We start from the raw sequence: 26,867 nt of genomic DNA on the forward strand, positions 1-26,867 counted from the left end.
GGAGGAACCAATAAGATTACTCAGAGAGCCTATCACTGAAGGAGAGGAGTTTAAAGATGATTTGGACCAATCGAACCTACGCATTTTGATTGACATATTACGCCAGCCAATCAACATGAAGGGAATATTTAATTGACAAGACTACTAGCCAATCACAGTTTACCAGAGCAAAAAAAAAACAGTTTTAGTGAAAGTCACGTTGATTCGAGCATTACGAAAATAAAACAACTGTTTTCGTTCTGTACACGAATAATGAAAAAAGCAGGTTTGTACATCTAAACCAACCGCCTGTGTGACTTTGTGAAACAGTCTTGTAACCCAGACTTTAATTTTTCTTTCTGATTTCATGGAGTTACTGTTACATAACTCCAGAGAGGGTGAATGAGGACAGAGCGGAGCAGCAGCAGCAGCATCCAGCCTCAGTTTGGCTTCGCGGTTCGTCTTTAAGCGGATGAAAGTCACCTGAGGACGGAGCAGGTGTGTGCACCGCGGAGTGAACTGACTGGTTGAGCAGAGACCTGCAGTCAGCTTGGCTCCTCTAACAGAGCGCCACCTGGAGCAGTTGCACAGAAGCGAAGCGCGCGGATTCACAGGCTTCAAAACAACACTTCAGCATAAAACCAGAACAAAACAAACCAGAATTACTCAGACCATTGATAATAATAAGCTTCAAACACTGAGACCAATGATAATTATGAATATATTATGGATAATGGAAAACAATGTGAATTATACAGAAAGAAGAGAGTCAGGCTAGCTGTTCCTACTCGTGTCTGGTCTTTATGCTAAGCTAGGCTAACCATGTGCTTTGATTTAAGGCAAATAGTTCATATAATAGGAGGAATACAGGAAAAGAAAGCACAAGTATTTTTTCCAAGTTTTGAACTCTTCTGTTGACACAGTAGAACCTGCCTGACCTGAACTCAGTGGTGTAACTGAAGTACATTTACTCAAGTACATTATTGAAGTACAATTCTTAGGTTATTGTACTTTACTTGATTATTTCCATTTTATGCTACATGTTCCTTGTTCTGCGCTGCATCCATCCATCAGCCGTACAACAGTTAACCTAATGTGCACGTCTCTGGACTGTGGGAGGAAGCTGGAGTACTCAGAGGGAACCCACACGGGCTCAGGGAGAACATGCAAACCTGTTGTAGTCAACACGTTGGAGAGAAACCTGCTTCCGGCAGTGTTATGATTCTCACAGTGTAGTTTATAAAAGACAAGGCTGCATTTTACATTACGTGAAAATGTATTGTGGGTTAAAAATAATCATCCGCTAACATGCAATGACCACAAAGAGAAGAACACGTACATAACCTTTAAAGTCTTTAAAAGATTTTGACTAAATCTTTTAAAGACTTCCTGAATTTGTTATCGTGCTGGACAGTGAGCTTCAGTAATTCTCCACTTCTAGGTACAACAGCAACAAAAGCATCTTATGCTCAAACAACACGTCACAGTATTTCTGTGACGTCTGTGACGTCTTCACATGGTCTGGGTTTGTAGACTGTGATGTTTGGTGCAGTGGGGGACCATCAGGGCCAAAGTTACAGAGGCACAGAGACATAAATAATAAAAGACAAGACAATTTAAAAAAAAAAAAAGAGATTCACATTTTACAAGTTACAATGCCAGAGTTAAAGTTATATACGCAACATATCATATGTTGGACACTTTCTGGTGTAGCATCCAAAACAGTGGTATAGTCTTTTGGTTTTATGGGTATTTTGAATTTATCAAGAAAATCTTCATAAGATAATAAATAATCGTTTTTGTCAGTATACAATTATCAAACCAGGTATGATAAAAAAAAAAGTTTTATTTTTATATCTGATGTGTTTATGGATCCATAAGAGGTCTCTATGGGGTGAAAATGTATGTTTGTATGCTAATAACCAAGCTGTCAAAGCTTGTTCTGAAGTGTTGGGGATTTTATCAACAGACAAATCACATTCTAGTAGAAAATTGATACCACGACTGGATCAAACAGATCATTTGGGAAAATATTCCAAATGCTGTTCGTGTTTAACCAATAACATAGAAGTGTTCATGGTCCAAACACCTTCAGATGTTCAAAACTCATGTGTTGACGTGTTAAGACGACAATTTCTGACATCTTCTGCATCGACTACAGAGACAAAAACACGTACATAACCCCACAGTTCCTATTCTCAGCCTAAAGAGAAGCTGAGGTCAGAGAGTCTTTTCATGTTGTGGGTTTGCAGACTGTGATGTTTGGTATAGTTGATGTATAATGTGAAAAACACCATTTAAATGCACAGAAAGGCCCCAGACCACAGGTTGGAACCCAGAACCTTCTTACTGCCAGTGAACAGTGCTGCATGCATCACCATGACACACGCCTGTACTTTTTACTCCACTTGATTTGGCTTACAGCCCACTGCATAGTTAGAGGTAACTTGTTACTAATATTTTACATGAAAAACAGCTGACTTGCTTACAGAATAAAATACCTGATGAAAGACACTTCCATCAAAGAACTTCACCTCAAGCAGTAAAAACAGTACAATTCTGCATCTTTATATAAGTATATAAAGTCATATTGGAGATAATAATACATCAGCCACAAGGGACATTTTACCACAGAACAGGTTTTTTTCACTGTTGATACTTTATATTCACAAACTGCTTTTACTTCAGCAAAGGATGGAAACACTTCCTCCATCTCTGTCTAAGTTAATAGATTATTTAACTACCTGGTTTTCTCACGATGATCCGTGTGCTCCTGTAGTTCATCAACACTATAAGGAACTTTAAAGCCAACTGGAGAAATGTTTCTATGTCAAGTGAAGTATTTCACCAGTGATCGTGATGCAGATAAGTTATTTAACACATTGAAGAAAAACCTGATTCAGACAGCATCAAGTTTCTCACAGGACAAACTCTACATACTGAGTGTACTCTATGTAAGATCCAGCTGCAGTTTACGCTGGTGAAAATCGTATTGGCTACTACGAAACTTTAATATTCAGCATGTGGGTTAAAAATACTTTAGAAAACAGTGGGTTGTGTTGAAAATGTGTCTTAATTCTGAGTAAAAACACGTACATAACCACCCAGTTCCTGTTCTCAGCCTAAAGAGAAGCTGAGGTCAGTCTGAACAGAATCATTTCAGTCTGTGTCAGGATGAGGGTGAATATCTACAGCTGCCTGTTAGCCTTTGCTCTGGGCTGTAATGTCACTGCAGGTGAGACATTTCATTCAGTTTGATACATTTCTTATTGATAACAGTTGTTTCACTTGCTCAGTTGAACACGGCCACGGGCTGATAACAGGAAACAGACTTGTTTCAACTGTATTGATGAAACAGACTTTGAATGAAATGTGTAGATATTGACATGAAGTGCTGCAGCCTGCACGGAGCTGTGACGTCTTCACATGGTCTGGGTTTGTAGACTGTGATGTTTGGTGCAGTTGATTTATACAGTGAATTAACACAGTCAGATTCAAAGTCCTGTCACTGTAATAGACAGTTACATGTTAACTCTCTTATTTATTTAGAAATATTGTGTGTGTTGCAGAAATTCTCCAAACAGTAGCTGAGGAGAGACAGCAGTTCTCTCTGCCTTGTCCTGGACCTGTGGAGGGAACAGTGACGTGGAGCAGAGAGAGGGATGGAGACAAAGTTGACTTAATTACAGTCGATGGTGACAGAGAAATAAAACACAATGACCCAGACAGACGATACAGTTTACAGGCAGATAAGACACTGGTCGTTGTCAGAGCTGCTCTCTCAGACAGTGGAAGATTCTTCTGTAACAATGAACCAGCTGTGGACCTGACGGTGATCCCATCAGGTAACATCAGACTTTATCAAAGTTCTTCTGATTTATGTTCTTCTTCATTTTTCAAAGACCAAATCTCCACTATACATTTGAAAGGTTTCCCTCTAAGATGCAGTGGGGGACCATCAGGGCCTTCAGAGAAAACCAAACATGTCAGCATTTCATCATTTCATCATTTTTCTCTTCTCTTTTTAACTTCAGCCTCATTTTCAATACCTTTTGCTCCAGAAGTGAAAGGACAGAGAGAAGCTTAGCTGGCTCACTCATTGGTTGGTTGGTAACAGAGGAAGAAGGTCTGAAGCCCCCATAGCTGCATGTGTTGGTGATCACATTTTGATTGATGGTGGGTGGGTGGGTTTGAGTCATGTTTGTGAGTCAGCTTTAGAGCTGCTGGTGAGTGGATTTTGTTACGGGTGGACTGAGCAAGGCTAGCTGTTTCCCCCTGTTTCCAGTCTTTATGCTAAGCTAAGCTAACTACTGTCAACTGTGCTTTTGACAAAATCTTTTAAAGACTTCCTGAATTTGTTATCGTGCTGGACAGTGAGCTTCAGTAATTCTCCACTTCTAGGTACAACAGCAACAAAAGCATCTTATGTTCAAACAACACACCACAGTATTTCTACCTGAATGTATCTGAGCAGTTATTACATTTTAAAAACTGAACTGTAGCTTTTACTCAGTGTGTTTGTTCTGTACAGGAACAGTTAAACAAAGAGCTGCAGAGAGGAGCAGCGTCACTCTGAGATGTCCTCCTGGTGTTAGCGATGGTCCAACATGGAGCAGAGAAACTGCAGGAAAACAAGAACGAATCAGGGAAGGTGTCTCCACTGTGGACAAGACGCTGACTATGACAGAGGTGGAGCCTGGTGACTCTGGACTCTACCGCTGTGATGGAAAACCAGCTGTGTATCTGAGAGTGGTCCAACGTGACAGAGGTGAGAGACAAGACTTCAGAGAAAAAGGAGAATAAAGTGATCACACAACCTGAAACATGCAGACGTCTACAACCTGCAGGTTTGACGCTGTGTCGAACAGGAAGTACACAACCTGCTCAGGGTTTAAGTGGTGAAGTGGAGAGAAAACTGCTGCAGAAAGACTCACCACAAAAAGTGGACGTGGCCTTGTTCCTTTTTCAAACCTTGAAGTGCTCTGTAGTAGGAACTTTATTGTACAATGAAGGTTAGAAACCAACCAGCAACTGCACCTAGAACAAGACAAACAGCAGCAGCTGAACTGTAGCTACAGGTACGAGCACAGGTGAAAACATGAGCTTCTCTGTGGAGGTCAAAGGTCGACATGAGCAACATGAGGCAGCTCTAAGTGTTAAATGAATTAAAAATGAAACGTTGTTGACACCTGGTTACAAAATGGACATTTTTAGAAACGTTGAATGATTTGTTTCAGTCAAACTAGTTACTGTGAACTGTATTTTCTGTCTTTGAATATGTATCTCAATGATTCCACACAGAGAGGAAAACACCACCAACAACAACACCAACACCACCAACAACAACAACACCAACAACAACTGCAACAACAACAACAACAACAACAACAACAACACCACCACCACCACCACCAACAACAACAACACAACCACCACCACCAACAACAACAACAACACCAACAACAACAACAACACCACCAACAACAACAACACCAACAACAAGACCACCAACAACAACAACAACAACAACACCAACAACAAGACCACCAACAACAACAACAACAACAACACCACCACCACCAACAACAACTGCAGCACCAACTCTGGGAAACTCAGGTAGAACAACAATGAAAACCAAACCCAGACACATCAGCAGCAGCTGAATGAATCAGATCTAAATGATGAACGTTTGCTGCGTTTTCACAGATTTTAACAGGACGTGACGAGTGTTACTTTCATCCTCATGTCACCAGGAATGTGTCAAACCTTTGTTGTTGGTTTGACCCTGTGAAATGTGTGTCTGCCTGACTTTTACAGTGTTAGGTTTTGTACCAAGACAAATAAAGAAATGCCTGAGCGTCGACTGTACCTGGTGACTGATGAGGGTCTGATCATCACCGTGTCCTTGTCTTCCAGCTTCCTCTTCCCTGTGGCATTTGCCTGTTCGCATGTTGCTTGGATTTCTCTATTTAATCACCATGATCATCATCACTGTTGTTACCTGGAGAAAAGGTGAAAATACTTTGACCTGTATTTGGTTTTGTGTGTGTGTGTGTGTGTGTGTGTGTGTGTGTGTGTGTGTGTGTGTGTGTGTGTGTAGCAGCTCTGCATTACAACACACACTAATCAAGTTTGATGAGACCAGATGACACAACAAACATTTTCAGATTCAGAAACACACGACTCTCAGAATAACTAATAACAATCCTTAACATAACTCCAAACCCTGAGTCCAGTTGTTACATGGCAGAAAACACTGTGTATTCACTTCCCTTTATTTCCATGGAGTCATTGATGCTCATGTATTGAATCATACCTGCGATGCTGCAGACTCTTTGAGCGGCCACATGGTGGTGCTGCTGCAGTAACTGCTTCTTGGTGTTGACTGATTATTACTCTCATCATGTGTCTTGTTTTATATAAAAACATCATGTGGACGTTAACCAGGGGAAACAGCTGATTTTCATCAGCCAAACAGACTAAGTTGTAAACTGTGACATGTTGCTAATAACCTCCACAAACATAAAGACACTGTGCTACTTTAAACATTGGTCCTGACTGAAAAGTTGCAACAGAGGTGAATTCAAACTATCATCCATCATCTCCATGTTTGTTTTGTGTCTTCTGCAGCTGCACAGAGACAGAACCAGAACCTGAGGCCGCTCGCAGCAGAAACAGAAAACCATCTCTGATCCTCCATCACGCAGGAACGAGAGCGGTGAAAACTGAACCGGGATCAGTCCTGATCCTCATGAACTTCAACAGTCGACAGACTTTTCAACACTGTGACTGATGCAGGAACCGTTTTTCCCCCTTTTTTCATATTTGACTTTCTTTATTGTATAAAGTTCATACAAAGTTACAGAGGCACAGAGACATAAATAATAAAGGACAATTACAAAAAAAGAGAGATTCACATTTTACAAGTTACAGTTCGAGAGTTATATGCAGCATATTATATTCACTCAGTGATTTTAATGACTTTTTCCCTCTGTGGGAGGCTCTTAAAATCCAGTTTATGATTATTGCTATTAAAGAATAGAGAAATATGACAATTCATTTGAAATAACAGCTCTTCATCCTACAGTCTTTTTTTTTTGCTTTGCCTTTTGTTATTTTCGTCATTTGTGAAATGATGCTTAAAGAAAAGATGTTTATTATAGAAGTGGCAGCTATAGACTTAGCTCTAATAAAATACCTCTCACTGTTTCAGCTTCTTCATGTGTGAAATTGCATCATGGGACGATGTCATTCTGATCTTCCTCTCTTACGGTTCATCTGAGCATAGAAATGATGTTGAGTTTCCCACCTTCGTAGACGAGCAGGAGTGTTAAAACACACTCCTTTAAAAATAGCTTTGTTTTGTTTCACACACTCCCACAAAGGCATCAGATGTTCTTCATCATCATCATCATCATCATCATCATCATCATCATCAGTCATATCTGATCAAGTACTTTTGTTGTCATGGTTTCAATAAAACAACAAATAACTTTGTCAGACAAAGGATAATACAAACAGCATAAACTGCTACTTTTATTTCTGTTGAAATAACCACGACCACTAGATGTCGCCTAGCAACAAAACCTAATAATAATAACAAACGACCTGTGACCTCCTGATTTCCCTCCTCATACTTAAAACACTGGGACCAGCTCCACCCTGCAGCACAAGGACAGTGCTCCTCGTTTTCTTCACTGCAGCGTTCACATTATGGGGGGAACTGGGAGGGTCTGACCCCCTGATTAAAATTCCCCTGAAAGACAGCAGTTCAGGGGGGTTAAAACATTTACATAACCTCTTCCCTGTAATCCCAGATATGGTGCACCAGCAGAAAATCTTCTGGCTGTCAGTCAATACTGAAGTATCACCCACAATCTGCCCAGATGGGGGAGTATCCTATATATGGGCCAGACTTGGGCCGGGGGCCGAGGCAGAAGTTTCATTTTGGTGGGAAGAATTACAAATAGATTATTTTGAGTGGTAAATCCCCCACCTTCATCCTGTCACATCATTTCCTGTGGCTCTCTTAAAACAGACTTCAAATACCTTACATGGCATTTGGTCACTTTTTGTTGCCAGGTTAAGAAACGCCACCGAATGATTCCAGCTGATAACAGCTGCATGTCACCGTGTGGTTGGCTCCGTTCGTGTCTGAGAACTCTGACGACAGCCTGAAACTTTAGTTCCTCAAAATGTGGTTTTGTAGTTTGTTGTTGATCAGATCTGCTCTCGAAGTTTAGTTCCTGGTAGAGTTCTGCTTCATTTTATGTTCAGTTGTCTGAAAATTTACTCATCTTTCTTGTATATTCTTAACCAAAAGTCACTTCCTGCACAGTTTTCCAGTTTTCTGTTGTAGTTGACTTAATATTTTGGGGTTTTTCACTATTTGTCAGAAGAAAACGGAGCGATTTGACACGTTTGCTTGGGCTAGAGAGAGTAATGATCGATAAGGTTTTGTGTGTTTTAATTATCTGACACCAAATGGAGGCAATTACCAAAAACACAACGTTACAACAAATAAGCTCAAAATGATTAATAATAATAATTTTAATTTTGTACTTTGTGATTTATCATAATATGTAGACCTATGTGGTGTGAATCCTGGGGCTTTTGGGGCCCCCCTTTGTGTCTGGGCCCCTGGACAGTGGCCCTACTTTTGTTTTCAGTAAAACATTGTGCAGGAAATAGAAATTTGAGTTTGAGTCCCTCTTATAAGTTTAACTGTGATGATACTTTGGACACAAACACAAGTTTATGAGGTGATGTTGTCTGTGTCATTTCCTAACATCCAAACCTACAGAGTGATTTCCCTCCTTCACTAGTGCTGTGACTGAAATCATCATCATCATCATCATCATCATCATCAGGATGTGTTAACTGTAAAAGGACAAAAATATCTGGGGAACATCGTTTTTTGTTTTGAGGACAAAGTTCCTGTTCTCAGCTCAGATAAAGACTGAGTTGGCGGTTGGAGAGATTCCAGTCTGTATGAGGATGAGGGTGAATATCTACAGCCGTCCTTGTCCTGAGCTGTGATGTCACTGCAGGTAAGGACTTTTCTAATCACTCAATAACATCTTAATCAGTTTTACCTCATTTCTTTTTTATCACTTTTTCTTTTCGTCTACAATATGAATCTGGAGTATCTCTGGGGTGTGAATCATATAAATCTTTTTTTTTTTTTTTTAAATGCTGTGACTTTGGATTAGACAAAAAATTTATTTTAATTCATTTTGACATTAGCGATAGTGCCACTCAGCAAGTTTCATAAGAGATGAGGCAGTTAGGCTTCAGTCTTCCTCCAGCACATGCAAAGCTGTGCATGGCTAAAATACACACTAATGGAAAAATGATCAGTTATGTGCAGACCCATTGCATTTGACAGTTAAATGTGATTCTGGCTTTGATGGTGAACAGATCTGAGAGTCACTCACAATATTAGAAATGTATTCCCATTCACCTGGAGCCTGTTGGGGGCCCTGGGTAAACAGTAGCGAAGGGCCCTCCAGTCAGCATTGATCACAATTATGTAATAAATAATCTGACACACACAAAAAATGTATGATTTTTTTATTCCAAATGTTCATGCAAGTCAAAATTTTCAAAAGTACAAAGAACATGAAAAATCTTTTCACTTATGGATACATCGAACAATAAAAGCCCAGGCTCTTGGGGCCCCAGGCTGTTAGGGGGCCCCAGGCAGGGGGCTGACAAACTTTACTCCACAGCAATGACTCATTATACACCTCCCTCCCCCTTAAACAACCAATGATCAATAATAGATAAATAATAAAATGATATCTCAGAAACAGTGTTGCCCACAGGTTTCAGAGAAGCTAAATTAAAATGAACTGACAGTAATGATCTGGCCTTTAAATTTTATTCCAACGTCAGTTCACGTCAGTAAAAGAGAACAATAAAAACCTAAATAAACAGCTTAATGACGTCTATATTGTCACACTGTAAATAACCCACATTATAAGGCCAGATAGTTACTGTCACTTTAGTCATTATTTTTAGATTTAGCTTCTAATGGAGCAGATAACTGCATATTTCAGGGAAATCTTTCAAATGTGGATACAAGCACTAAACTTGGAATCAAGGGGACCAGAAACTGATGAATATTTCAAAGAATTATCTGCTGACAGTGATGTTTCTTTTGCAGTAATACAGTACAGTGTATGTAAAAGAGAAGACGTCCATCACTCTGCCTTGTCCTCACCCTGTGGAGGGCACAGTGACGTGGAGCAGAGAGAGTCATGGAGACACAGTTGATGGTGAGAAAATACTCATGATGAAAACAAACATTACAGTTCATTGGCAGATAAATCACTGCACATTGAAAGAATTAGCACATCCCACAGTGGAAGATACTTCTGTAACAATGAACCAGCTGTGCGGCTGTCAGTGATCCCGTCAGGTAACATCACACTTTATTTATACTGTTCTGCTTTGTCATTTCTGTCTAATTTCTTCACTCGAAATATTTCACATAAAGTCCAAACTAAAACATAAATAAATATTTTATAATGTCCTTTAAGTCAGTGGTTTTATGTTGAAGAGTAGTATCAGTCATGATTTGAATAATTCTGTGACATTCTGTTCTAAAGTGTTTTTGTTACATGCATTTCCCTCATAAAAGGTCATAACATAAAACCAACGCCTTCAACAGCAAATGTTTCACCAGCACCAAACACAGAACAACAACAACCAAGCAACAACGTTTAAATCACAAACACAGCAAGAAAATTAGCCTTAAAAAGCTCCATATTTAAACAATATTCAACAACACAGATAAAACAAAGTCAGCTGATAATGTTTTTAATGATATATCTGATTTCCCACAGTTTCCCCAACAAGTGCTCAACCTCTGACCACATGAGTGAGTAGCATCATATCTGATCAGTTTTCACCTTTACATCAATATTTCCACTTGTTGCTCTGCTGACAACTTTTGCTTTACTGAAAGACCAGTTACACTTTAATGTATCATGTATTTTTTCTTTATGCGTCCTCTGTCTGGTATTTGGGTCGGACAGTAAAGTTTAAGCTGAAATATTTCAGCAAAAAGTTCTCATACAGTAATATATAGATATACATATATTGAATTTCCATATATGAAATAGATCCGCCAAATGTATTTAATGTACCAAATGTTTAAGTGCTCAGTGTGAGGATTATATTATTATTATTATTATTATTATTATTATTATTATTATTATTATTATTATTATTATTATTATTATCATCATCATCATCATCATCATCATCATCACTTAAACATTAATAGATAAGCAGAATTTTGATGTTGCAGGGTGAAGCGTTGAGTTTCACTATTCATGTTTTTGTAAAACTTTAATATGCTGAATATGTTGCTGTCAAATAACAGTAGTATAATAGTAATAATAGTAATAATATTAATAATAGTGTGAGCGTCACAATAATATTTCCCTCTGAAACGTAGTGGAGTAGAAGTATGAAGTAGACTAACATACAAATACACAATTTAGTATGGAATATGAAGAAGGTCTACATGCTGTTTAACTTTGCCAGTTGATATAAATTTTTACTTTTGTCTTCCATCTGTTCCCAAAGATCGACAACTACTTCTTGTTTTGGTGTTAGCAATAGTCTCTACCTTCCTCCTCCTCTTCCTCGCCATCGTCCTCATCGCTGTCCTGTCTGGGAGGTTTAGGCTCAACAAACAAGGTGATTAAATAAAAAGCAGTGCACATAAACACAATGTTTATACTACTGACAGATATTTTTATTTATTGGTTGAGATGAGCAGAGGGCTCAGAGCCTCTCTTCTGATTGGCTCGCTGACCTGTTGTTGCTAGAGCTCCAGATCGAAGCCTGAGAATTGACTATTTTGTTGGTAAAAAAAACCCCTAAAGTTCAAGTTAATGAATTCTTGTGGTAACGTGCAGGTCGATCACACTATAATTATCCCATGTAATTCAACATCTACAATTCTCCCCCAGGGATGAGAAACAACACCAGTAAAACCAGAGATCTAATCAATACATTCATCCAAATTTCCATTTACATACAGTATTTATTAATTATATTGTGTGTTCCTCTTACAGAGATCCCTATAAAACAGCTGAACCCTCCATATTCTGTGACTGGCAGCCCAACACCGAAATAACAAACTTCAATCATTAGCTCTTCATACCTCGTGTGTCGTGGGAATATATTGGGTTTTTAAATTCAAAAAAAATGTTAGTTGCCCACATCTGATCCTGTATCAATACAGAGGCCAAATAATGCCTTTTTATTCATGTTATACTTTTAATAAACACATGATTGTTTGTTCAGGTGGATAAAATTTCTTCTTGTGCCTTGGACTGATGTTGTCTTTCTTTAAATATATAAATGATGATTATAATAATAATAATAAATTATGTTTTAAATTAATATGTCTCAGAGATTTAGTTTGACGTCTGTGTACAAAACACTTTCATAGATAAATCACTGAAGAAATGAATGTTTGACTAACTGGAGACTCAGAAGAGGTGTCAGTCCGTGTAGAGCTTTATATGTCATCAGAAGCGCCTTAACGTCTGATCTGACATGGACAGGAAGCCAATGGAGGGAAGCTAAAACTGGCGTAATGTGATCACATTTCTTGGATTTAGTTAAAATTCTAGCTGCAGCATCTGAACCATTTGAAGACTTTTAATATGAGCACGTGGCCAGAAAACAGAACATTACAATGGTCAAGTCTTGATGAAACAAAGGCATGAATTAGGATCTCAGAATCAGTCACAGACAGAAAAGACTGAATCCTAGCTCTGTTACACAGGTGAAAGAAGGAGATCTTAGTGATGTCTTTAATGTGCTGATCAAAGGAGAGGGGAGAGTCGAATGTGACACCCAGGTTTCTGGCTGTGTGACTCTGAGGAATCACACAGTTGTCTATAGTTAATGTTACACGATCAAGCTTGTATTTATGTCGTTTTGGGCCAATTACCAGCATCTCCGTTTTGTCTGGGTTTAGGAGCAGAAAATTCCTTTTTACAGCAGACAAACAGAGCTCTAGCTTTGCAATCTGAGAGGAATCATCAGCCTTTATGGGCAGATACAGCTGAGTATCGTCAGCATAACAGTGGAAATTTATTCCATGGCTGTGAATAATTTGCCCTAGTGGTGAAATATAAAGAGAGTAAAGCAGAGGCCCAAGAACAGAGCCCTGGGGTTCTCCATATTTCACAGCAGAATATGTTGATATAGTGTTATTATAGGAGACACACTGTGTCCTGTCAGACTTTAACCAGGTGAGGGCCAGAGACACCAAATGTCATCAAAAGCTGCACTAAGGTCCAATAAGAGCAGCACAGAGGCGGAGTCAGAGTCCGTCGAAATCAGATCGTTTACAGTAACAGAATAAAAAAACTGACAAGCAATAATCACAATAATGAAAACCAGACACAACAAAACTACAAACACATGCAGACAAGTTCATCAACACTGAGGGAATGAGTTAAAGAACAAAACTGAAACCTGAACAAGAAATGTAAAAATAGATGAAATATTTAAAAGCGATAACTCAAAAGCCTTGTGACCATACAACAAACTCTGGTAATGAAAATCATATGAAAGCAAACGGCACTGACAGAGAGCCTGAGGATCACACCTTTAATTCAAGTATTGGGTTTCAGCTCAGTTCATCAGCTAAAGGTACAAGTGTTAAAACCACGGGCATTAAAAACGTATGCAACAGGAGCCGCGCTTTGCAACACAGTGGTAATGACGCGGCACAGCTGGTGACGCAAAGCAAAAGTCCACCGAAGGCCAGACCGTCTCATTTCTGTCTTTCCTTTGTCGTCTACGGGAGCTGGACTGGGACACAGCATGAAGAGCCTGACCGACTGGACTGTCTGACTAACATGAGTCTCGTCTGTGGTCTATGACATCATGACTGTTCACAGATGAAGTGAATAACAGTCTGGATGATTAAACAGGAAGTTGACATGTTGGATGTGGGAGAAAGGAGCAGGTGTAACGACCTGCTTGTTTTAGAGTTATGACAGATGACTGTGTCGGAGAATCTCGGTCACATGTGCGGTGTGCTCCTGCTGAGGTGTGGTGACGACCCCCTGACAGTGGTCCTGGAGCCAGCAGGACTCATGTCCCTGTATTTTCTTGTGTTATTGATTTTAATTTCAAGTCTGCGCATCAAGCCATGAGTTTGGAAAATGTGTATAATGATTTGGAAAAATCCTGAAACAGTGTTACTGTTACCAACACAGTAGTTGTTGTTAGTGACACGTATTCACATGCATGTTCACAGGAAAAGACAACATGACCACAGTGACCAAATAAAGGTATCCTGAGGTGGTGGCTTCTTGTTGAGGGGCTATATATGAAGAGGCCACAGCAGTTCCTGTTCAGAGCTCAGATGGATGTCGTGGTCGGTCTGCAACAAGATGAGGGTGGAGATCTACAGCTGCCTGGTAGCCTTGGTTCTGGGCTGTAGCGTCACTGCAGGTAAAAACCACATTTCTCATGGTTTTGAAAAGTCTGACACAATTCTCACAATTTCACCTGAAAAAAATCTTGTTTGAGCAACTTTATTTTCTGAAAATAACATGAGCAATGAGTTTATGTTTATTTAATGACTGTATGTTTATTTATTGTCATAAAGTTCTGCTCTATACTGTGAGCTGGAAACAGCAATTAGCACTTTTAAAGCTCCATATTTTAACTTCTCCTGTGTTTTATCTGAAGTGTTGATCTCCATCAGAAGAGATATTCATAGTTTTAAGAACCAAAAACCATCTCAGTGTCGTTTTTCATCTCCTCTCTCAGCCAATCTGCTCTGAGCTTAATGTTCAAATTAAAATTTTTTGTGTTCCAAAAAAATCAGATTTAGTGTGTTTACTGCTCAGTCCTGCTGTGCTGGTGAATCCACAGGTAGACAAGACTTTCATATAAAATACAAATGTGTGTGTAAAAATTATGTATGAAAGCTATTAGAAAATGGAACAATTTCATATATTAACATATATGTCTGGCCCATATAAATATCTATGTTTATGTACATATGTTTATATTTATAACATATGTTACATAAATATATGTCCAGCACAAAGCCTGTTAATATATGTTGATTATATATTTACAACACAAGTTCAAAGTTAATGAGACATTAATAAGAAAAACATATATAAGCATATAGAAATTTTATATGTGTGTTGTTTTAATAAACTTGAAAATATTAATTAAATATATATTGCGAACATTTATGGCTGCAACACCTTATATCATATCATAAAATTCATCATATAGATATTTTTAATATATGCTCACACACTAATTTTACTATGAGTATTTCATATATGTTAACTTATACCTTCATGTATGTATATATGTGATAATACTACATCCCAACAACATGTATGTCATATATTACACTTCCATATGTGATATCACAAACATGGTCTTTGATAATTTAACTGTTTCTGTTACAGAAATAATCCGTAAGGTAATTGAGAAGAAGGAATCCTTTACTCTGCCCTGTCCTCACCCTGAGGGATGGACTGTGACATGGAGCAGAGAGAACAACGGGCAAAAAGTTCCCATACTTTCAGTTATTGGTGACAGGGACGAAAGACACATTTGTTTCCCATACAAACGATACAGCTCGTTAGCAGATAAGTCGCTGTACATTTTCAAGGCTGATCCCTCAGACTCTGGAAGATACTACTGCAATGATGAGCTGGCTGCAGAGGTGTTGGTGATCCCAATAGGTAACATCAGTTCATCACAGTTTTCAAAAACCAAATTTGTGCTTCACATTTTGAAGGTTTCATATCAAAGTATTACATGCTCTCTACAGCTCCATAAGAACAAGCTGATAAGGACCCGGTGAGATCTTGGTGCCTAACAGTGAGGCTGTAGTGGTCATGCTGGGATTTACTTTCTGTAGCAGAGTAATCATGAGGCAGAGACTGAGAAAAACATCTCAGGGTGAGAGTGCAGCAAACCACCCACCTCATCTGCTCCCAGTGATTCACAGTGATATCTGTAATAATCTTCCAAATGTGGATAAAAAAAAGTGGATGAAAACCAAAATAAATCTGAAAAATCCCATTATTCATTTGAAATTTCAAAATTCCTAGAAAATTCATATGAGGAAATTGTGGATGAACTACCGTAATTGCATTTCCTTTTCAGAAACCTTGGATTTGTGCCTGAAATATACAGTTACCTGCTCCTCTGGAGCAGGTGGAGATGCTCAATAGTTTGAATTTTATTCTGTAGATTTTGTTTCAACTTTGTGCCAAACTTATAGACTGATAGCAGTTAATGATGGTGCACTGTAACACACCAACACTGGTTTACTCACCCGGTGCGTCTGTCGTGCACAGGAACAAGCAGACTGACTGTGAAGGAGAGGAGCAACGTCACTCTGATGTGCCCTCCTGGTGTTGGAAGACCTGATGTTTCCACATGGAGCAGAGGCTTCGGCAGCAAAAGTATCACTGTCAGTCAAAGTGAGGAGGGAGAGGAGAGTCGGTTTCAAGCTTCAGCTAACGGCAGCATGTTGACTATAACAGATGTGCAGCTGGATGACTCCGGGCTGTACAGCTGTGACGGAGAACCAGCTGTTTATCTGACTGTGATCGAATAGATGTGTGAGAGAGCTGAGAAAAGCCACGGAGTGAGGAGGCGTCTGTTTCTCCATCCAGCTGATCCTTACCAACGGCCTGTGTTTCTTCATCTCATCTTCATCGGCCTCGTTATTAACCTGCAGAGGTTCAAACTGTAAAAGCTCGATATGAAGTGAAAATACTGCGTGTTGGAACTATTATGTGCAGTTTTTAAGTTACAATCTATTGTATCAGAATGTGTTAGTTTTCCTTTCAAGAATAAGATGAAATAATCAAAGAGTGACTATTATTATTATTATTGTTATTGCTGTTATTGTTATTATTATCATTATTATTGCTATTGTTATTGTTGTTATTGTTAATGTTATTATTATTATTATTATCATTATTATTGCTATTGTTATTGTTGTTATTGTTATTGTTATTGGGCATCAGATTGGGTGGTATATTGGGATGATATTGTTTTTATATTCCAGTTACATCTTTTCTGTCTTTTATGTACCTGCTCAGGGACAACGGGCAGACATTTTTTTTTAAAACAATGCATCTCTCCTTGTTTATACAAGGCTAATGTTCAATTGTGCACTGTCCCTGCTTAAACAAATAAAAAACAAATGTCTAAAGATGACTGTTATATACAGTATTTTGTTGTGTTGTGTTTCCATCAACTCTTAAGTTGATCACCTGTCAATGACATGTGGCCGTCACAGAGCAGACTCTGAACAAAACCAAAGAATCAGTCTCAAAATTGAGGAGCAAGGAAAGAAAACATGCAGTGCTGCATCAGTTACCACATGGAGGCACCATGGCTACAGTGGAGTGGCCCCCACACTTTCTGCAAAGTGACCTCCAGATAGCGCCAAACTCACACACGTTTCAGCTGTAGGTTTCACTACAACAACACAGTTTTATTTAAAATCTGATGAACTTTTATTATTGTGCATTCAACAAAACTCATGAAACCGTCAGCCAGGAAGCATCTCTGTCTATGAATAGAATAAAAAATCCAGTGGGAGGTGCAGAGTAGTTGTTGTTGTGTTTCCTTTGCATGATGACACATTTTACAGCTACAATCATTTATGCTCCGTTTAAGCATTTTTTGATGTGAATAATTTTCTCATGAAAATCTGATCTTTCTCTGAATGTGATGTCACAACTGGAGAACTATTGGTAATAAGTGTTTTCCAATTGAACTTGACCTGTAGATGTGGTCTGTGAAGGGAGGGGGCGGCGTTAATTCTACACTTCATGAGCTTTGAAAATATAAAACTGAGCTGAGTTAGCTGAACTATAGAAAACAAGTTTAGTCACACAGTCATTACAGACAGGTGAACCATCCTCTCACAGTTTCTCAGTTTAAAGCGTCAGTTCTTCATTTGACATGAAGTGACAGCTGCAGCGGCTGCAGATATTTTAGTACAAAGACAACATGAGAAGCTGTGGGTGGGAACTACAGTCAGTACGAACTTTCACTGGGAGAGCAGAGGAGCTAAATAGTTTGTTTGTACCGGCCTCCAGCACTCAAACACTCACTCTGCAAGAGGTGTGCACTCGGGTCAGTGAACCAGAGGAGAGCTGCCGGTCCGGATGGAGCACCTGGGAAGGTACTCGATCCTGGAGAGTGAGAGAGGCACAAGGCTCGATCCAGACTTTCTCAATGAGGAAGTCAGAGTAGATGAGCTCACTTTTCCTTTAAAACATGTCAGGAGGAACTTTAAGTTAGATCAAGTCATGTTTATGAGCTCGTATGTGTTTACATTAAGTTCATGAGAAAAGGTCGGTTGATTCCATGTAACTCCTGTGTGATGTTTAACAGTCTGTTGTCTGTGTGCTTCAGACACGGTGGTAACGCCACAGACATATGGACACATCCCTCTTTTAAACTCTGTTGCACACAGTTGTCTGCAGCTCTTTCACACATAATTCACCCTCAGACACATTCACTTCCTTCTCACGAGCCCTGGCTTTAGCATACAATTGTTTACACTTTGTCAAACCGTGCACAGTTAGTTAGTTAAAGCAGAATTAGTTCTAAGAGTTCCTGTTTGCAGTCTACCAGTGATATACAGACAACTGTCACTGGGTCACTGAGATACTGAGGGAAACTTAAAAACATTTTCATATGGACAAAAACACTCAAAGAGAAGGTTCAGATGTTCAGCTGCTCCAGTCTTTCTGTTCTGACACCAGACTCGTTTCAGCTTGTAACTGCTGCATGTTTTCTCACAGGCCGAAATGCATGGTTTTACCATCTGTATCTGTGTGTGGTTAGTATTGATACACGTGTAGGCGGCTGCTGGAAAGTTCTTGTGTTTCAAATGTGAGCTTAGAAATAGAATTATAAATACAATAGAACTATTTGTGGTCTGAAACTAGGTTTACACAGAAAGGCTGCAGTTTTGATTTCCTGTCTGTGTTCAGCATGTCTGTGCAGTGACAGTGTACTTCATTTCCCAAAGGTCATCAAGCAGCTGAGTCCTGTTCCGCAGCACCACCGCTGCAGTGGCAGCAGGAGTGACAGCCACAGTCATTCACAGTGTTGTTACAGGCAAATGCACTGGTGCTCACACTGCTACAAGAACGTGGCCATTTGCTGTGTGTAAGTGATCGGATGAAAAATGCATCTGGGATGTGTTCACACCTTGATTTAGAGCTGACCACTGATCAGATCACAGATGTTAACACCAGGTCTGAACAGGGCCTATATTCATCTGTCGCTGCCTGTTTGTCCCTCTGACAGCTGAGAAAACATAAAGAGCACAACACTTCTCTCAACAGACGCACAACTTGTGCTTTCAGGCTGTGAAATTTGTTTGCCATTACTTTAAAGGATGAGAATGTGTTTATTCCCAACATAGAGTCACTTCCTCTATGAGCACAGACAGTGTCTCTGCAGCTGGAATAAAACCTCCACCACAGATCTGTGTGTCTGATTGGAGTTACCACCTCACTGTGCAGCATGTGTTGAAACTGACCAGCAATCAAACTGCATCTTCAAATAGGAGGAAACATCTGCCCTCGCTGGGCACAAAAAGGGAAATTATCTGTTGGCAAAATATTTTCTCTTCATGTTTAATTGAGATAAGCTAAACAAAAAGACACAGACGAAGACATCTACGTGAGCTGTGGTTTTTATAAGAGGAACGTACGAATACGCCCCAAACAGCTGAGTTCCTGTTCTCAGCCCAGAAAGAAAGTGTGATCTGATCAGTCGTCTCAGTCAGTGTCAGGATGACGGTGACTGCCCACAGCTTCCTGTTAGTCCTTGTTCTGGGCTGCAATGTCACTGCAGGTAAGAACGTTTTAAAATCATCAAATATTCTATAAAATACTTTTATCTGCTTTTACTCGTTCACATTTTTAATTTATCATTGAGTGAGTGACATATGGATTCTTTAAGACTTTCACATGCAGCATTACATCGTACATTAAACACACGGCGGAGAGACGGACGAACACGCTGCTGGTTTTTGGGTTTTCATGTGATCAGGTGACAAAAGAAAAAGATAGAACATTGTCTGCTCTAATATTCTTTTATTATTGATTAATTTTCTGTCGATCAACCAGTCATTCACATCAGAGGCTTCATCAGTAAAGGTCCCATATTTTAACATGGGACCTTTAAGATGGTTCAGCTTCATTCGACTCTGACTGTGGGTCTGAACAATGATTAAACAGAACAACAACAAACACACAACTTCCCTCTCTGCCTGTCAGGATGTGTAGTTCAGGGTCAAAGCTGAATTTAATTGAGCCTGATGCAAAATCACTTTTACAGAACCTGAAGAGAATAATCAAAAGCATTCCAGTGCTCCAAGCTCTGCTGGTGTATTTGGTGAAAACCTGTTTATAATGTATAAGCAGCAAATAATAAGTTTCATATTCAATGAGCATCCACTGCATCTGATAACCCATCTCCTGGATTTGCTCACAATATTGGAAAAGTTATTTATCTTCAGATGGATTCTTATTTGTTTCATTTTCTTTTGCAGAAATTCTCCAAACAGTAGCTGACGAGAGACAGCAGTTCTCTCTGCCTTGTCCTGGACCTGTGGAGGGAACAGTGACGTGGAGCAGAGAGAGGGATGGAGACAAAGTTGACTTAATTACAGTCGATGGTGACAGAGAAATAAAACACAATGACCCAGACCGACGATACAGTTTACAGGCAGATAAGACACTGGTCGTTATCAGAGCTGCTCTCTCAGACAGTGGAAGATTCTTCTGTAACAATGAACCAGCTGTGGACCTGACGGTGATCCCATCAGGTAACATCAGACTTTATCAAACATGTTCTGTTTTCTGTTTCTAATTCACATCTCTACAGTTTTTGAAATGCGTCATTAATGAAATGATCTATTTCAAATGTAAATGTGGTTTTAACTTGAACAACAATTGAACTGCAATAAATTAACACGACTTATTACTTTCATATTAGACCTGCAAGAACAGAGGCACGATTAATGTTTCGCATTTACTCAACCAGTTCTCCAACCTGAACAACCACACAGGTCCATATTCTCCACCCTCTGATCCGACCCATCAGTGTTTCCTGAATCTGTCGCCATGGTTACTATAATAAAGGTCAGGGCTTGGTTATGTTTAGGAAAAGATGGTGATTTGGGTTAAAATAAGTTCTTCCTCAACATTAGACGATCTCTGTTGTCATGGTTACAATAATAACAACGAATGGTCATGGATAATAGAAACTACCTTCACATTTTTCCCAACTGCTCCCTCAGTTTGTCCTGATGGTGAGACACAACCACATACTCAACACACTGTCTCATCACTGTCAGTTACCAGCCTGTGAGGTACAGCTAGCTAAAACTAATGCAGTCTAATGCAGCGGTCAGTAAATGCAGCAGAAGGTTATAATGTTCAGTTTGTGTGGAAACTGTTGCAGAGGTCCCTGACAGACCTGTGCGTCTCTTATTTTGTCCCCCCCGTCTATACCAGTGACAACAGGCGAAACAACAGAAGACGGAAATTCCAGGAATTGGCCTTGTTTTTAAAATCCTCAGTCAGAACCAATGTTCCCTCTAATTTTTCATGTGTCTGGGCACACACAAGCTCCCTGAGCTCACTGAGGACCATTGTGAGCAACACCAGATGTGCACGCTGTGGCCACACACCAGTGTCACACCTGATCAACACCTGGGATCATAGCAAGTTACACGGCTTATTAAAAGAATCAAATTACAGCAGCAATTTCCATTCGTTTACTTTTAATATGAGTGATTTGGCCCACTGAAAATGAAGTGCACTGTTGTTAGCTCGCTAACTTGCGCAGCGCCGCGGCGCGTATGGGAAGGGCACCTACGTAAGCAATGTCAATGCTGTGATTGGCTGCGTAGCATAAGTGAACCGTATCGTATCATTGGCTGGACATCTGTCACTCACTGTGTTACACTGCAAAAAGTTACAGAAAAAATGTTATTGCTCTAATTAATTTACAGTTTATGTTGAATTTTATTTTATGCGCTGTATAGATTTTCTTGTGCGCTGAGAATGTGTGAGCACAGCTTAGAGGGAACATTGGTCAGAACAGGAGTCGGTTTGTAAACGAAGATCTTGGAGCAAACCTCTGTACACAGCCTCACTATGAATACATGAGAGTTTATGATGGCACATTATCAAACACCAGTTATTTTCTCACTCAGTGTGTTTGTTCTGTACAGGAACAGTTAAACAAAGAGCTGCAGAGAGGAGCAGCGTCACTCTGAGATGTCCTCCTGGTGTTAGCGATGGTCCAACATGGAGCAGAGAAACTGCAGGAAAACAAGAACGAATCAGGGAAGGTGTCTCCACTGTGGACAAGACGCTGACTATGACAGAGGTGGAGCCTGGTGACTCTGGACTCTACCGCTGTGATGGAAAACCAGCTGTGTATCTGAGAGTGGTCCAACGTGACAGAGGTGAGAGACAAGACTTCAGAGAAAAGTGATCACACATATATTGATCACTTGCTGTTAGATGTTCAGATTGATACCATTCTCATATCTATATATTGAATAAAATGCTATAGCCAGCAGCTTGTTAGCTAACTTAGCTTAGCATACTGAGTGGAAACAGGTGGGAATCAGCTAGCCTGACTGTCTCTGTCCAAAGGTCCACACACCTCTGCCTGTGTTCGGACAGATTGTGAAGTTAAGTGTAAAGACAGAAGGATTAGACACGTCAGTGAGTGTGTTCACATACACGATGATCCAGGTTTGATCAGGTCTTTGGAGTAAACCAGCACCTTTAAGACTCATATGTGGTTTGAGAAACCTGGACGTGGTAGCTGGAGTACTGTGACTGAATCCAGGATTCTGTGACATGTAGACTCCTGATTAAGGTTTGTTGAAAAGAGTCAAGAGGGAATCACAGATTTGATTCATTAGAGCTTTGACTGGTTGAAAATGTATTTGTGGACATTTTTAATGTCAATCCTGTAAATCTTTAAAGTGCTAAAAGGCTGTATCCTTCTTCCCCATACAAAAGATAAAAACACAACGACAATGACAATGACAACACCAACAGCAACAACGACAACGACAAAGACAATGACAATGACATCAACAACAACAACAACAACAGCAACAACACCAACAACAACAACAACAACAACAACAACAACACCACAACCACCACCACCAACAACAACGACATCAACAACAACAACAACAACACCAACAACAACAACAACACCACCAACAACGACAACAACAACAACAACACCACCACCACAACCACCACCACCAACAACAACGACATCAACAACAACAACAACGACACCAACAACAACAACAACAACAACAACACCACCACCACCACCACCACAACCACCACCAACAACAACAACGACAACAACAACGACAATCGTCATCCTCATCCTCATCCTCATCCTCATCCTCATCCTCATCATGTGCTACCTTACCTGGAGACGCAGGTCCAAAAGACAAGGTGAATAAAAGCTGGAAATACATCAGAAAATACCTTAAACAAAGCAAATACATAATCAAACTGAATTTTTAAAAATACTAAATGATTTATTCTGTCATTCTCTTCGGGTCCTATCTGTAATATAAATTTATAAAAACATTATAATAATTATTTAAAAAACTGTGATCTTTAAGGCCTGGTCACACCACCAAGTTGCAGAAGGCTAGCTACTGAACTACTTTAGCTAGCAAGCTAGCCGCTAACACACTAGTCACCAGGGTTAGCCTGGCAGTCGGTCACATTAGCTCTCCAAGTCTCTTTTCTTTTTACCTCCCTCCTCACATTTTGTTCATTTTGAACAATAAAGTGTAACTGAAGAGGTAAAATAAAGCTTGTTAGCTTAGTTTGGTTGCTAATAGAACAAAAAGTACACAATAGATAATTTAAAAGACATATTAACACTTGTCTTTATTTATGCAGCACTTTTCAAAATAATAGTTCCAAAATTCTTCGCAGAGCAAAGAAACATCAAAAAGATGAATACACTGTAGAATAAGAAAGTAAAATAAAATCAGGCACATTAAATGTAAAATAAGCTCAACATACTAAAGGACAGAATCAAAGTTAATTGTAGATTAATAATAAGTTAACAGGAGGTTTTGACCTTTTGAGACCACAGTCAAAATATAATGAAAACTAGTCAGGATGATAATATTTAAAGTTATTTATCAGGATCAGGTTGTGACTAGGTCTTTAAACTGTCCTGGATTTACAATGTTGCTGTGTTTGATTTTACTGTTAATTTAACATCATTGTTATTTTTTAATATCTGTATAATTTGTGGTCTGTTTAAAAAAAAACAACCTGTCTGCTTTGTTTTTAAGGTAAAACAGTTGAAACCCAATTAGCAAAGTTTCAAACAGATTAAAGTCAAAATACAGAGATTTAGTAAATGGCGTCCATCTTGGAATTAAGACTTCAGTTAGATAATTTTGATGTAAACTCAGTTTCACATCCAGATGGAATCAAAGGCATCTTGTTGAATCTGAAGCAGACAGTCAGTGAATATTCAGTGTTTTGTTAATCCTGTGACATTCACAACCATTTCCTTTGTAGAGAATGAAGAAAGATCCCCAGTTTATGAAGAGATAGAGGATAGATCAGTGTGTCAGCCTTCGAATGGTGAGGAGAGAAATTCTTTTTTTCTATTATGATCGAGACTGATTAAACTCTTTGCTCTTATCGGTGCTTGTCTTCGTGGGCACTGTTGTGACATCACTGACGTCATTAGATTGAAACAAGGATCAATTCTTGCTGATGCGACCTCGGGGTCTCGTCTTCTTGGATCCAAACATTCAAACATGACACCGGTCACTGCATGATGAAGACATTTTTAACCTGTTACCCCTGTGGCATCTCTCGGATGGTAGTCGTATATCTGAGCCTTTTATATGAGCTAATGAAATGAAAAAGCTTCATCATTTAATATTTAACCATACAAATGCAATTCTTACTTTTTTCATAGACTAAAACATTTATATCTTTCTATTTCTCACCAAACAAAGAAGGAGAATCAAAGTTTAGTGTTGTTCTTTCTCACCTCTTGCATGTGTAATAAACGCCACTCGATCAGCAGCTACCTACTCCATGGTGACGTTTACAGGTGAGTGTCAGACATTTTCCCACAAACCAAACTGCTTTCGCTTTGTCTTGCTTTTTTTTTTTTTTTTTAGCACCACAGCCATTTTAACTATTACCTTGGATAATATCACCACCAAATAAAAAAATGTTTGCAATATTTTGCAACTGCGATTTAGTAAATTAGAATTACGATTATAATTCTTTTTTCTTGTAATCAACATACCAATCTTGTAATTAATAACTATAGCCGTATCTAATTAAATTAATTGATTTAATCAGAGCTCTTCCTTTCCTTCTTCTCCTTCAATCTGGAGTAATCTAATGTTGACTTCCACAGTTAAAAACATCTGATTAAGTAATAATATCTGTGGTTTGTCGTCATTTATAAATGTGTGTCTGTAAATGTTGTGATAGGAGCTCCAGACCAAAATGATCCCACATACTCCACCATCAATGATCTTCCACTGACAAGACAAAAGACTGGTAAAGCCTGAGTTTACTTAAAGAGAAGTGGTGTCTGTATTTGGTTTCGGGGATTAGAGAAACCTGAGGAGTAACAGTAACCTGGTTACTACAGAGCATGTAAACGACTGAATGACTGAAGCAGATATTCTGCTGATATACCTCTGATCACAGACAGAAAACTGTTTAGTCCCTGTTTTCATTTCTCCTAACAGAGACATTTCAGCCCACTAACTCCCCGTATTCCCTGATTGGCAACACTTCGCTTGATCCGAATAATAAAGGTAACTAAAATAATTTTGTCTTCATGGCGTTAAAAGTGTCACAGACTGGAGCAGTATTTTGCACGTGCACTGTTCACGCAGCCACTTTAATTCTTCAGAAACAGAAACAGAAACAAAAATCTCTATCATCAAAACAGAGAACAAGGAGTTCACTATAATGTTGTTGATTGTAATTGTTTTGTGGTCCACAGGTTTGTCGCAGCTGCCTGACAACACGTACTGTTTACTGGAGAACCCTAAAGCAGCCGGAAACAACAATAACCAGTAGCATTTTTTATATTTACCTGTAGTTTTATAGTTTTACCTGGATATTATAAGGGACCCCACAAAAATAAGTTAAATTAGAGCTTAATGTGTAAAATGTTTGTTTTATTCATGTGTGAAAAAAACATGTTTACATTTCACCACATCATTACCCCTGAACCACAGCAGTGCCCTATAAAGGTCAGTGATGACTCATTTGGCACCTGTAATGGTATTGGTTAGTGAGTTTTAAATATTGATGAATTGATTGATTTTTCATGTGTGTACAAAATGTTTTTTCTAAATAAGCCTCTTAATATATTTCTTTTACATTTATACAGTTTTGTGTCTTGTGTTCAATTTCATGTAAACATGTATTATTGCTTTTTCTAAACAATTAATGATCTGACTGTTTAACTATCATTTTAAAGTTATGATCCTTCAAATCTCTGAAATATAACCTATGTTTTGTGAGAACTACAACCAAATGAGGAAAACTTCCTCGTTGTAGTAATTAGTTCCAGTTATCAGTCACCTCAGACGCTTCTCTGTGGGTGTTTATACAGAAATAAACTACACCGTTTATGTGAAGTTCCCTGTTCATGACTCCGGAAAGCAGAGGAAGTCCTAATTTTGCTGAGTACAATGAGTCAGAAATTTAATAATGTCTGACTCGACATGGGAAAAAAAAAGGTCAAGTCAGATGATG

The 26,867-nt window shown here is 39.1% G+C and overlaps 3 protein-coding genes across 10 annotated transcripts; all 3 read left to right on the forward strand.

Moving 5' to 3' along the window:
• Position 1: 1 nt before the first annotated feature.
• LOC139634647 (uncharacterized) lies at positions 2 to 11,098 on the forward strand. Of its 6 annotated transcripts, none has more exons than XR_011694014.1 (6): positions 2 to 477; positions 3,549 to 3,824; positions 4,014 to 4,747; positions 5,281 to 5,595; positions 5,896 to 5,991; positions 6,610 to 11,098. XR_011694014.1 is itself a non-coding variant. In XM_071501235.1 (6 exons), the coding sequence occupies exons 1-6, from the start codon at positions 253 to 255 to the stop codon at positions 6,669 to 6,671; spliced, it is 999 nt and encodes a 332-aa protein (XP_071357336.1). In that variant the 5' UTR covers positions 2 to 252; the 3' UTR covers positions 6,672 to 11,098. The 6 variants fall into 6 exon arrangements, 3 of the variants coding, with proteins under 3 accessions (XP_071357336.1, XP_071357335.1, XP_071357337.1); XR_011694013.1 differs by having other exon boundaries at positions 4,511 to 4,747; XM_071501235.1 differs by having other exon boundaries at positions 2 to 265; positions 4,511 to 4,747.
• A 275-nt stretch (positions 11,099 to 11,373) lies between these two features.
• On the forward strand, positions 11,374 to 17,226 carry LOC139634651 (uncharacterized). Of its 2 annotated transcripts, XM_071501240.1 has the most exons (4): positions 11,374 to 11,691; positions 12,072 to 14,475; positions 15,459 to 15,737; positions 16,359 to 17,226. In XM_071501240.1, exons 2-4 carry the CDS (start codon positions 14,391 to 14,393, stop codon positions 16,619 to 16,621), a joined length of 627 nt encoding a protein of 208 aa, XP_071357341.1. In that variant the 5' UTR covers positions 11,374 to 11,691; positions 12,072 to 14,390; the 3' UTR covers positions 16,622 to 17,226. The 2 variants fall into 2 exon arrangements, with proteins under 2 accessions (XP_071357341.1, XP_071357340.1); XM_071501239.1 differs by having other exon boundaries at positions 11,374 to 14,475.
• A 994-nt stretch (positions 17,227 to 18,220) lies between these two features.
• On the forward strand, positions 18,221 to 26,745 carry LOC139634645 (mucin-3A-like). Of its 2 annotated transcripts, none has more exons than XM_071501229.1 (9): positions 18,221 to 19,893; positions 20,594 to 20,869; positions 22,283 to 22,519; positions 23,088 to 23,549; positions 24,645 to 24,710; positions 25,162 to 25,191; positions 25,584 to 25,652; positions 25,847 to 25,915; positions 26,107 to 26,745. In XM_071501229.1, exons 1-9 carry the CDS (start codon positions 19,833 to 19,835, stop codon positions 26,181 to 26,183), a joined length of 1,347 nt encoding a protein of 448 aa, XP_071357330.1. In that variant the 5' UTR covers positions 18,221 to 19,832; the 3' UTR covers positions 26,184 to 26,745. The 2 variants fall into 2 exon arrangements, with proteins under 2 accessions (XP_071357330.1, XP_071357332.1); XM_071501231.1 differs by having other exon boundaries at positions 25,165 to 25,191.
• Positions 26,746 to 26,867: the final 122 nt, after the last annotated feature.

Source organism: Trachinotus anak, unplaced genomic scaffold (genome assembly GCF_046630095.1).
Source record: "Trachinotus anak isolate AG129_WGS33_773 ecotype Australia unplaced genomic scaffold, CSIRO_AGI_Tana_v1 ptg000016l, whole genome shotgun sequence".
Classification (NCBI taxonomy): Eukaryota; Metazoa; Chordata; class Actinopteri; order Carangiformes; family Carangidae; genus Trachinotus; species Trachinotus anak.